Source organism: Stegostoma tigrinum, chromosome 10 (assembly GCF_030684315.1).
Source record: "Stegostoma tigrinum isolate sSteTig4 chromosome 10, sSteTig4.hap1, whole genome shotgun sequence".
NCBI lineage: Eukaryota > Metazoa > Chordata > Chondrichthyes > Orectolobiformes > Stegostomatidae > Stegostoma > Stegostoma tigrinum.
In genome coordinates this window covers 71729956-71742759 of record NC_081363.1, presented here as the reverse complement: position 1 = coordinate 71742759, position 12804 = coordinate 71729956, and the positions used below count along the sequence as shown (strand labels likewise).

At 38.9% G+C, this 12804-nt stretch overlaps 1 protein-coding gene across 4 annotated transcripts in view; it reads right to left on the bottom strand.

Annotated features, from left to right (window-relative positions):
- LOC125455723 (spectrin beta chain, non-erythrocytic 1-like) overlaps nt 1-12804 on the bottom strand; it is a 247207-nt gene that overhangs the window by 78400 nt on the left and 156003 nt on the right. For all 4 annotated transcript variants that reach the window (XM_059649255.1, XM_048538084.2, XM_059649257.1 and 1 more), the window contains 5 exons: nt 11074-11211; nt 6667-7423; nt 4716-4918; nt 4518-4608; nt 2751-2897 (listed from right to left, as the gene is read on the bottom strand). In XM_059649255.1, the coding sequence (XP_059505238.1) occupies nt 2751-2897; nt 4518-4608; nt 4716-4918; nt 6667-7423; nt 11074-11211 (1336 nt within the window). The remainder of the gene's footprint in view (nt 1-2750; nt 2898-4517; nt 4609-4715; nt 4919-6666; nt 7424-11073; nt 11212-12804) is intronic.

Here is a 12804-nt window from a genome sequence, read left to right as displayed (position 1 = left end):
GCAGCTCCTCATGTTTATCAACACCTCCAAGACCAGTGATTATTTTTTGTTCATTCAGCCATCCCAGCTAGGCCAGCACTTATTAAACAGACCCCATTTCTCTTGGTGTGGTGAGCTGTCTTCTGGGACCACTGCATTCAGTCGCCCATTCAGTGATCCCAATGCCATTGAATGCAATGGATGACAGTTAGATTCTCTCTTTTTGGAGATAGTCATCGCCTAGAACAAATGTTATTTGCCACTTATCAGCCCAAGCCTGGATTTTGTCCGGGTTTGTTGCATTTGAAGGTGGATGGCTTCAGGATCTGAGGAATAGTGGATGGTGCTGAACATTATACAAGCATCAACAAACATTGCCACTTTTGGCCTTATGATGGAAGCAAGGTCATTGATGATGCAGTTGAAGATCGTTGTGCCGAGGAAACTACACTGAAGAGCTCCTGCAAGGATATTCTGTGGCTGAGATGGTTGACCTCAAACAGCTACAATCACCTTTCTCTGTGTCGAGTATGACTGTAACTGGCAAGAGTTTCCCCAATTCACACAGACTCCAGTTTAGCTTGGGTTCCTTGTAGCTATACTCAGAACCCAAGGGCAGTTACCTTCAGTGCTCTTCTTGAGATTAACTCTTTCATTCATGTTTGGATCAAGACCAGGTCATGAACTGAGAGGGTTTAGCAGATCCCAAAGTGAGTGTCAATGAGCAGGTTGCTGTCGAGCAGCTGACACTTGACAGAACTGGCACTGACACCTTTTATCACTTACTGATGATTGTTGGTAGACTGATGGGCCCAGTGAGATTCTTCACATTGTCCAATAGATATCAGTGTTGTGGCCAGCATCGATGCAGTACCTCAGGTCAATGGTTAGTGAGAGTGAAGTGAAGATTAAAGGGTAGAGTTGTGGGAGCTAATGGAGAGGGTGATCGGAGGCATGGGCCAAGGTTGTGGTGTTAAAAGGGCCCTCATGTGATTAAGTAGGCTAACCATCATGGCACACGTTGCGTTGGCTAGATAATATTCCACACATTGTGTTGGAAACTGGATCCACTCACAGGTCAAAACAATTTCTCTTTTATTGTGCCATCTGTGAGCCTGGAAGAAACCCTTACAATTATCTGTTTTTATGTCAGAAGAGGATACACAACCTCCTAAATATCTTCTAAATGTTTCCTCCTAATTTAACAAGAAACTATTTACTGTCAATATAAGACATAAATTGTTTTGTGTCACTTTTACTGCCATTTTTATTAACTTAACAGTAGATTACTCGTAGATGATTGACCGAACATGCTCAGTAAAAATACCTAACTTTTCGCAATAAGACCGTTTTTAACAGAACAAATAAAATGACACCAATTTACCAGTTAAATCTTTCAATGCGTTTCTTAAAATGCAAGATAAACAAATATCTTAAACAGTACCTGATTGTTCTGGATGTGGGAACAAGAGTAGGCAACTGAGCTGCTGAAATCATGGTTAATCTGAAAACAATTGCATTTATCTGCTCTTGCTTGATGTCCCTTCATATCTTTGAATACCAGTTATATACGAATCACAAATTTAAAATGGTAACCTTCACCCAGTATCATGTAGAAGAGAATTCAAGACTTCTTTCAGTCTGTTTGTGTCAAAAGGTTTCCTATATATTTCCTCTGAAAGTTCTGGCTCTCATATTTAGATATGAGAGCATATCTTGATCGGCAGAAATGATTTAACTCTATCTACTGATGTTTTCCCATTCATATCTTGTCAACTTAGATCTTATCATCCTTTAACTCCAGCGAATACAATTTGAGTTTGTGTAATCTCACCTTACAAATTAACCCTTAGACTCGAAGAAGAGCCCATGGAGAATCTATGCACCACTCCCACCAAGGCCAACATATCCTTCCAAAGGCCTGGTGTGCAAAACTACTTGCAGTACATCACGTGTGGTGGGGTCCCTACCTTTGGACCACAAGCTCCAAGTTCAAATTTCATTTCAGGACTCGGACGGCCTTGAAAGGTGTCATAATGTGACCAAACAGGCTGTCAATCTGTAAATCTTTACAATCCGTCTATCATAGGCAGCAAAGGTGGGAGAGCGTCTTGGCCAGCCAGAACCGCGCAGTGCTTATAATACAACAACCTCCCCACATTAAGGGAATGCAACATGCAAATTCTTGCCATGAGTAAATGACATGCTTTCTCTGAGGGACAAGCACACACACTCAATCTAGGCATGGTTTAACCAAGGCTTGTGCAGCTAAGAAGCTTGATTTTTACTCCCAAGTGTGCCAGTCCTCTCCATATAGAAGTAAGCACTACTTTCCACACGTGTACATGATATGCCAATACGCTAGCACCATCATTCCCAAGTCTCTTTGCACCTCCACTGTTTTATTTTACATTCAGTGATGTGCAGTTTGAGAGAACTTTGAACAAAAAATTTCTTTTAGACATAGGAAAATTTGGAATTCGATTTGCACTCAGATTGCACTGAAAGTAAAAACCTTCCAGATTATAGTTCACATAATTTGGATTGAAGAGTTACGGCTTTAATTTCCTCCATACATTGCTGTCCTTCAAAAATCGGGTTTGCATTCTAGAAAACGATTTTTTTCAAAAGCCACTTTAAAGATTGAAAGATGTCACACCTCCTAACAGAATAACCAACTACAGTTGAAAAATGTGAAAATGCTGCAAAGTGAATTCAGTTAGAGAGAATTATCAAAAGCGCTGAATTATAATTCCTTCGCTGTGAGTCACCTTTTCAACCTTGTCCAGCCATTCTTTGTTCGATGCCAGCTCAGCCATAAATGCTTGGTGCTTCTGCCACTTGGTGTGTAAGTTGCGAGCCTCATCGTAAGAGGTGTCCTGAGCAGTTAGCATCTTCTCATTGATCCAGAAAATTAGCTGGAAACAGAAAACAGGCACTGAGAAATTTCCAGATGAAGGAACACTCCAGTCCATAAAAAGGCAGGATTCTGAACTCAATCTAGCTCACGATAATTGGTGAAACATTTTCAGTATATATGCTGTGGTCCGATACACATTGACAAACACACTACCAGATATGGTAAATAGGTAGGCTGCTTAACATATTCTGTGATCTCAAGAATCAGTGGCAAAAACACTCTAGCCTCAGAGAAGGCAAAGTATAATGGAATGTTTTCCTCTCTCTCAGAATTATATTACATATCAAGTGTGAACTCCAGCAAAAATATCTAAATAGTAACTTGATCCACTCATGCAAAGCAAATTAAATACGTGCTAAATGACACACCACTTAAGTCATAACTGGTGATGGAAACATTTATGATATTTCCAGTCAGGAAGCATGTTAAGAAGTAAAGAATATTATTGATTGACAGAGATAGCAAGAACTGCAGATGCTGGAGTCAGAGGGAACACAATGTGGAGCTGGAGGAACACAGCAGGCCAGGCAGCATCAGAGCAGTAGGAAAATTAACATTCTGGACTCTTCTCCAGAAATGTATATTGATGTGCAGTCTAACTGCATTATATTATGCAAGGGGCTGGGAGAAATTTTAGCAAGCTTTGATGCAAGGTTCCAGTTGTAATGGGAGATACACCAACTGAAGCATTCTTTTAATAGATGTACTATAGAAAGCAATCTACCAAGACGCATCACAGTATGGTATGGCAACTGCTCTTCCCAAGACCACAAGAAGCTACAGAAAGTTGTGAACACAGCCCAGTCCATCACACTAACCAGCCTCCCAGGAATTGACATCATCTACACTTACCATTGCATTGGGAAAGCAATCGATATAATCAAAGACCTCTCCCACTCTGGTTATACTGTCCTCCATCCTCTTCCATTGGGCAGAAGATGCAGAAGTTTGAATACATGTAAGACCAAATTCAAGAACAGCCTTTGCCCTGCTGTTATCAGACTTCTGAATGGACCTCCTAAATATTAATGTTGATCTCTCTCTGCACCCTCTCGGCAGCTGTAACACTGTATCCTGCACTCTGTTCTGTTACCCTGATGCACTTTTATAGGACAAACTGCCTGTAAAGCATGTTAAGACCACACTTTTCACTGTACGTCAGTACACATGCCACTACTAAATTACATCAAATCAAATCAGCTTTTCTCCCTACAGATACCACTCACCCTGCTGAACATTTGCAGCATTTTCCATTAGTGCTTCAGAGGGCTTTGGCTCATCGGAAAGTTAACTGTTGATCACTTATCTCCATGAAGTTGCGGATGTAAAACAAAGATGGGGCCACTCTCCCACATTTACATCAAATATGTCATAATGATTTAGTGCCAAAATCAGAAAACTGTTCACCATTTTAAAAAAACACAACTGCCTAACAATTGATTGTTAAAGGCCCAGTCATATCTGTCCTCAAATGCAGAGACTCCAGGTGCCAGCTAAAACAGTAATTTTGACACACAAAGAAAATCTAAACCAGTTGTCACTGGGAAGCAGCTTGAAGTATTGCATGCAAGAGCGCAGTATGAAATGTTACTACAGTTAGCCAATTACAGTCACAAACCTCTTGGCAATTCTGAAGAAAATGTTGAAGATCACGGTTGTCTTTCAGAAGTGCTGCCACCTCTTTTGCCTGTTTCATATTCTCTTGGTGCCTGGATGAACATAAAAATATCATTTTAAGAATCCGAATCTAAAAAGCCATCAACAGCCTTTAATCATATATCTGATGAGCTTTGCACTCTAAACATTCTCTTTATACCTTTCCTTGATAGAGTTGACCTTGTCAACCACTTTGGCTTTAAAATTATTGTCCTCATCAATCAACTTTTCTCCTCCATTAATTGTCCCAGTGATTTTGTCCTTGTTAGCATCCATGGTTGTTATAAACTCTTCATGTTTCTTCATCGCACCTTCTGCAGCTTCCAGAGTCTTTGGCATTTCAACATGTGCTAAACTGTATTCCTGTTGAAAAAGTCACAGTTTAAAGATATTTTGCAACATTTACGAATATTTAACATTTGTACTAGACATCCTTTTGATCTTCTTTAATTCATTCACAGGATGAGGGCATCACTGGCAGAGCAGTATTTATTGCCCATTACATTTTCCCCTTAATTACATTTCCCGCTAACTTTCACCCACTTTAGACTTCCCTGTCTTCGTCATATACACAATTGTGAAAGTGACTGGGTTACATTCCCCCAGGTCTTTGCCATTGCCACTACATAACCCACTGGTACAAGCAAAGCAAGAATTGTGAGTGGTCTTTTCTCTCACCCAAGGCTACACGCATGATCATCTACTTTAATTTTGATAGCCCACTGATATTCTTTTCAATGCTAATGTTTAAAGCATAACTTGTGCAAAATATGCTTGCATTCACTATTCAATCCTGCCACATAGGTAAGCATACTCCAAACTTAATGAATAAATGCCACAACATTGCGACTCCTGGAAATATGGTGATACATTTACAACATGAAACCAAAAGAGCTTGATTCTTCAAAGTAACTGTTTCTTATTCAAATATGTGTAATGCAATGACTAATGACAAAAGAATTATTTTCATTTTACTTTCTTCAGCATTTTTTGTACTTCACTGTCTAGCATCTAATTTTTTGATTGTATTGGAAGGAAACAAGGCTATGCCAACAATATGAAACTAGATCACAGCAAATCAGCGGCTCGCTTTTCATCTGTCTTCTTTAAAGTTCACCTAACACTTTATGCAAACTTCTTTCCTTGTCTTACTATCACTCTTCCTTATCTTTAAATTAAAAACCTTGCCAATATTTTTCAGGTCCATGGAAAATGAAACTGGACATAATGAAAAAGAAGCTCCCACCTCTGAATGAGCTTTTGTACACTGCTTCTCAGAACAAATTTCACCCCAATGTGTACACTAACTTTAGCTGTGAAGGTGATGTAAAACATTGCATTGTAGAACCAAAGAAAACCAGTTTTCGCAATGTACTTAAATATCCATGGTCAGTTTTTAATAAAATCAGGAAGTGTTGGTCTAATGATCTCGATATGATTTCTGTTCAGATAAGGGTCAACTTTGTTTCTCTCCCCACAAAGGCTGCCAGATTTTCTGAAGCATCTTTTATATCAGACTTCCAGCATCCGCAGTATTTAACTGCAATCATTGAAAAAGTATTTCTGATACGTGTACAAGATTTTAGCGGATATAACTTAAACTGCACAAAATTGCCCTGATTACATTCTTAAAGGCTGATTGATTTATAAAGTGTAGTACGTTAAAGTGTGGGCAAAATAAATTGTCAATGTATTCAACAATTGCTGTTAAATTTTCTCTGATGCCTACCATATTCTCACTTCCTAAATGAATAAATTACATCTTTTCTTTATCTTCTGAATCCAAACAAAAATCAGGAGTGCATTTTCATTCATCGGAGAGAAAAGATTAATGGTGCAATTGCAACTTTGAAAAAATGGGTTAATTCAAAGGTTTAGTTTACATTAGTGTTGTATTTACTATGTTGATGTTGTATACACTATGCAAATTAAACCCCACATGCAGAAACAAAGCTCAGTCTGAGACTGAAATTAAACTCTCTAAAAGGCAAGCTTTCTAACTTTACTTGGCTCCTGAGTCACATTATGTTGGTTTCACTAGAAAGCTGAAAGTAGCACACACTAACTGTTAGCAAGTCATGTAATTGCAAAACATGACAGTAAGCAAGTACCTGATTGCGAAGCATACTATCTGCTTGCTTGCTGTCTCGGAGGAACTGCTGATACCCATGAGACTGAGACAGAAGATCTTTTCTGTTTTCCCACATCTGAAGAAGCTCATTCCAACCAGTGTCCACTCCTTCCAAACGCTGCTTTAATATTTGAAATTGCGGGTCTGTTTCTCCCTCGGTTATCATTTTCCCATTCTCCTTTATCTTGTGGTAATCTTCCAAATTGCGATCTATCTCATTTTTGATGGCATTATGTTGTCTGAGGAGAGTTTCAGCTTCAGGCAAAGAGTTGGGCTCATCTTCAGAAGCGATAGCTTTTTGTGATTTGGATAGCCACAACTGGAAGTCATCTAAATCCTGTAGGAATTTCTGCAGTTTGCTGGCCTCACCAAGTGATTCCTCACGACCTTGAAGAATGTCTTTCAGTTCATCCCAAACATCATTGATTTCCTTAAGCCTTTTCAAGATATCTGCAGCATGATGAGGATGCTGATCTGCCAATGCATGGGCCTCCTTCTGCAACTCTGGAAGTCTTGACTCAATGGCAGCTAGATCCCTCTCAATTCCACACAACTTTCTTTGAATGGCCAGGACACCAGCCAAGTCTTTCTCCAAGCTCTGAGTTGATTCGATGAGTTTGGTTTTTTCACGGATCCAGACTTTGGTTTCGTCGCACTCAAGGCAATAATTCTGAAGGCTTAATGCTGAGTGAACATCGTTCTTTTTCATCTCTGCCAACTTCTGAAACTGCAACCATCTGCAAACCACCAAGATTAGTATTATTTATGAATATTCACCTCGAACAGAAAACAACTCCAGCCATCAGTTTGAAAATTCACAAGTATCCAAATGGGGAAACTTTACTGCAAACAACCTCTGTCAAAATAAAGAATCAAAACATTTTCACAAACCTCTTGTGATTTTATTTTGATTTCTGTTTTCATTTTACTTCGGGAATTAGTTATTTATGAACATATCAACTTAATCGTTTTTAATATACACTGAAGCAAGTGACGCCGCAAAGCATGTCCATCACCTACAAGGCACAAGTCAGAAGCAAGATGGATAACTCCCCACCTGCCTGGATGAGTGAAGATCCAACGATACTCAAGAAGCTTGACACCACCCAGGGTAAAGCAGTTGTTTGATGTGCACTGGCAGTGCGTACTAGCTACCAGATGCACTGCAGAAACTTACAAAGTTTTCTTACGTAGCACCTCTCAGTCCCACAACAACTTTCATCTCAAAGGAGAAGGGCAGCAGATACATGGGAACCCCAGCACCTGCAAGTTACCCCTCCAACCCACTCACCATCCTGACTTGGAAATATATGGCGATTCCTTCAATGACCTTGGTGAAAATCCTGGAATTCTCTCTCGAACAGCATTGTGGGTCACCAACAGCAGATGGACTGCAGTGGTTCAAGACAACAGCTCATCACCACCTTCTCCAGGGCAACCAGGGATGGGAATTAAATGCTAGTCCAGCCAGCAATGCCCACATCCCGTGAATTAATAAAATCAGTGACTCCTTATGAGAATATTGCATGAGACAGCCCATGAGCTCAGAGAATTCAAATCTTCCTGCCTGGGGAAAACTCCCAACAGAAATAAAGACAGCAACTTTGGGAAGGTTCTGGAGTGCAATATATTGGCATGAAGTGTTGTTCTAACAAGATTGGATTCAACTCTTTGTTCATTGTTAAATTCATAATCTTGATTAAGATGTGGGAGGCAAGGTATTTGGAAAAGACAATACCTCATAGAAAATTCAAACAATATCTTTCTGTGGTGCAGTCAAATGCTTCTACAAGGTTTATTACATCCATCAGTCTCCTCCATATTTTTCTCTTTTCTTGCCTTACCTTCTAACAACTGCCTTGTACACAAACTACTCACAAGAGATTAATTATGCAGCTGTAAAAAACATCATAAACAATGAGAGGAGAGATTAGATTATTATTGTTACAACTGCACAATGCAGCAGTGTGTTAAACACAAGGATTTTATTCAAGTGAAGTCAAGATGTTTGCCTAAAGTAAAGTTCACAGCAGAGGTCACGTGATGACAGCTAAATCAGAAGGTCAATTGCGTTTCAATCCATACATTTATTTTCACTTTACCTTGAGAGATGCTCGAGTAAGTTAAGGTACAATTACAGTAAACTACTGCTCTTTGCAGAGGCTACGTTTCTGCAAAAAATTTGATAATGGTGAACTCATTTTATAAACAGAATCAATCCAAATCCCAATCAATCAATCCCAATTTAAGAGGTGACAACCGTCCAAAGCTTTGACATGTACAGTGAACAGAAGAAGGTAAATTAAACTAGATAGCAAGAACTGCAGATGCTGGAATCAGAGACAATATAGTGTGGAGATAGAGAAACACAGCAGGCCAGGCAGCAGAGGAGCAGGAAAGTTGACGTTTTGGGTCAGGACCCTTCTTCATAAATTTATTAAATTAAATAACTTTTAAAAAATAAATATAATGATGTTCTGCTGGAGAAATAGTGAGATTAAGTAAGATATTTTTAACTCTTGACATGCTGATCCTTAATACAAGGTTCTGCACTGTAAATTGTTACAACGATATGAACGTACATGTAACACGGGCTGATAACACACATGCAGTGTTCACTTTCCAGTAGGAAAGATAGTTTCACCTCATATTTTGTCCATATCTTAAGATTTATTTAAGATTATTTTTCATTTTCAAGTTTTATTTGTTTTGTTCCTTTGTGCAAAGAAGCAAATTGTGAAGAGTGAGGTGGGAGCAGCAGCATTTCGTTCTAGCAGAATAACGTCATGGCAATTCTCTCCTCAACCCATATAGAAGCATCTGTCTTGCTATCTTGGAATCTCCAGCATCTGCAGTTCCCATTATCTCTGTCTAACCTTGCAGCTGTCTTTTCCAGGATTAAGTGAAATGGTTCTTTAATAATTGACAGATATTCTGCTTAAAGCATTTTCTCGTTAACAATAGTTTGTTTTCTGCCAGAAGCAAGACTATTTTTCTGTTCTTTCCTCTAACTTTTGACATGTGATTTACTGCCTTGTTAAATTATGGATTGTATGTTTGGTTCATTGTTGTTTGCTCTGTTTGTGAGGGCGAGTCAGGGAGCATTCCTGGACCTTCTTATTATCTGGGATATCATATTTTTTCTGAAATTTGTGAAACAGGTTATACCGAATGGCAATATTCTGAGCAGATCCCCTCTCGTGGGGAGAAATGGATCAGTCCTTCAGATCCATTTAATAACTTTGGGACAGGTCTTTCCCAACATGACGTTGGGAGGGATCATCAAAGATTGGGATTGACTAGGATTGCAACTCGCTCCAAAAGGACTGCATGCATGCTAAATAGCAGAAGCTACAAGCCAAACACACCTACAACCAAAGTATCAGATAAAAATCACAGCAGTCCTGTCACATCCAGTCTTTTCCAGCTCAGCAGAAAATACACACGCAGTTCCTACTATCTCTGTTACGTCACAACCACAATCAGGTTGCACTGCTAAATTCAGCTGGATTTGTACATCCCTGACCTTGCTGCATTCTTCTTGTTACAATTACTTTTCCTGCCTTCCTGTAAATATCAGACTCAATGTCTCTCTTTTGAAAGCTAATAATCCCATGCACATATTTTAAACAGTCTTCACACCATCTTCAAGAATTTTTGGACTGACACCCCTGCTTCTGCACCTCTTTTAAAACTATACTGCACAAAATGTTTTGTGCAGATTAACCATTAGACCATAAGACATAGGAGTGGAAGTAAGGCCATTCGGCCCATCAAGTCCACTCCACCATTTAAATCATGGCTGATGGGCATTTCAACTCCACTTCCCTGCACAATTAAACCAATATTTTTAAAAGAGATCTTTCCAGAGATTTGAAACCTGAGCTTTAATAATTTCATCCAAGGATGATTGGGACAGAACTTAATGTTCTTACAATTAGGAGAATGTTAAGCGATAAAATTATATTATCTAAAGAGGACACATTAAACTAAATGGCATTTTCTCACTAGTTATGTAGGGCAACTCTCACACATATCCTAATTCAAAAACATCTTTGTCAGTGAATTGTAGTTAAAGTCACTTAATCATTCACACACAACAGAACACAATACGATGTTCACAAAATGAAATGAATTGAGACTCAATTTAAGAATGTCAAAAGAAAGAAATGGACATATCCAGGAAGGGAAACCAGTCTGCAACCAAGGGTTGAAGAGGAAAATATTTCCTGATTGGATCCTTTACCTAAAACTTAATGGGATGAGCACGTCCTCATCCACTGCCTCTCATCCTCTTCCAAACTTTGGAATGTATTTCTGCAGGTTAATGAGCCACTTGTGAATCGTGCCGCTGCATGTGGTGACTGGAAATAAATTAAGAATATACCTGAGGTTCACACGATCCTGACATTCTTTCACCTCTTGTGTACTCGGGTGCCCACGCTCTACCAAGTGGTTCGCTGTATGGTTTACTTCAGTGATCCGAGATCCCAAATTGTTCATTTCCTGTACCAGGGTTTCAAACCTATGCAGAACACAGGTAGATTGTACTGTACATTTAAAAGTCACGAGCTGTTTAATGTAACATGTTATAATTCATATTCATTACACATTTTTCTGCCAAAGTGGAAATCATCACTCAATTATTTTGAAGTAGCTAATTGCATAATATACAGCTCATCATGCACCATTAGGTTCATCATGACTGTGTAAAACCATTAAAATAAATGCAATTCAGCAAGTTCAAAGTTGCAATGCAATTTTCAGATTAAGACAATCGACAAATCATTTTTAATGTGTCTTAATCCTGTGATTGGTTCACTGGCTTGGAAATGCTTTATTTATCACTCTACAATTAGATTTGCACTTTGATGTAGTCAACAAAACATTAACTTTGGCTAAACCTATGGATAGGGCTAAAAACCAAAGAACTGTGCATGCTGGAAATCAGAAATCTCTGGAAAACTCAGCAGATCTGGCAAAATTTCTGATTTTTCTATGGCTAGAACTGTTCATCCCTTTCTTGTGCAATACATATCTTGGACATAATTTTTTTAAAGATACAGCAAAGTTGGGTTGGGGGTTGCTTTGATTAGGGCAATTTTAATACTAAAAATCCACCAACAATCTCAGATTTGTCCTGTGTTAACTTTTATACACCACCCTAATTTACTCTCCATTGAACTAAATGCAAATCAATAATATGACAACATAATGCAGGCTTTTCATCCAATAATGCTTATCTCTTGCTTGACAAATTAAGATGAAATTGTCCCTGATGAGTCTAACCAGTGCGAGGCCTTCAATTGGAACGATTATTCAGCTTCCATATGGCCAACACACAACTATGTTTATTCTTCCATTTCAAATAGCCTTTTACAATTTCCTTTTAAACAATCTCTGCTTTATTAGCCACGTGTGAAAACATTTCTTTCTCCAATAACCTGTTCCAATTCATTTTTTTTTAGAACAGCCCTCCTTGTTTTTCTTGCCAAATCCAGAGTTTCTGCCCCTTGGTGTTTCACCAAATGACTCATTATTTATTTTCAAGTGTTTTCATCAAATTAAAAATCTGTCAGCTTCCACCTTAATTTCCTCTATTCTACTAAACAGCCTCAGTGGACAAAAGCTACATTACAAATCAGTATCCGTGTGACTCAGTCATCCAGAACAGGACGGACCAAAGGATACCTCACCATGACTAAAACAACAGAAAACAGAGCAAATAAGAAATAACACAGAATGGTTATGAAGCTGTAAAGTACACTTGACTCAGAAGCAAACTGTTTACTATGCCATTCGACCTTGTCATTATCTGCTATAATCAGATTGTCAGCCTTCTATTCCATTCCTGTTTCTGAGAGTTAGGCCGTACACTTCCGTTGGATTGGCCCATGCTTATGGGCAAAGTGATTTGCCATTACTTTCTGTAGGATCGCTGAGTAGGAGACTCTCCCAGTTTTTCTGGCTGCCTATTGGAATGGAGGAAGTTTCTTCAGGCTGATATCTGACCTGCTGAGTTTCTGTTTTTCTTTTTGCTTGATAGCTGACCTGTTTCACCTGTGTGAAGAAAACCCAACTCCTGAAGCCCACCGATTCCCACAAACTGATATCTATT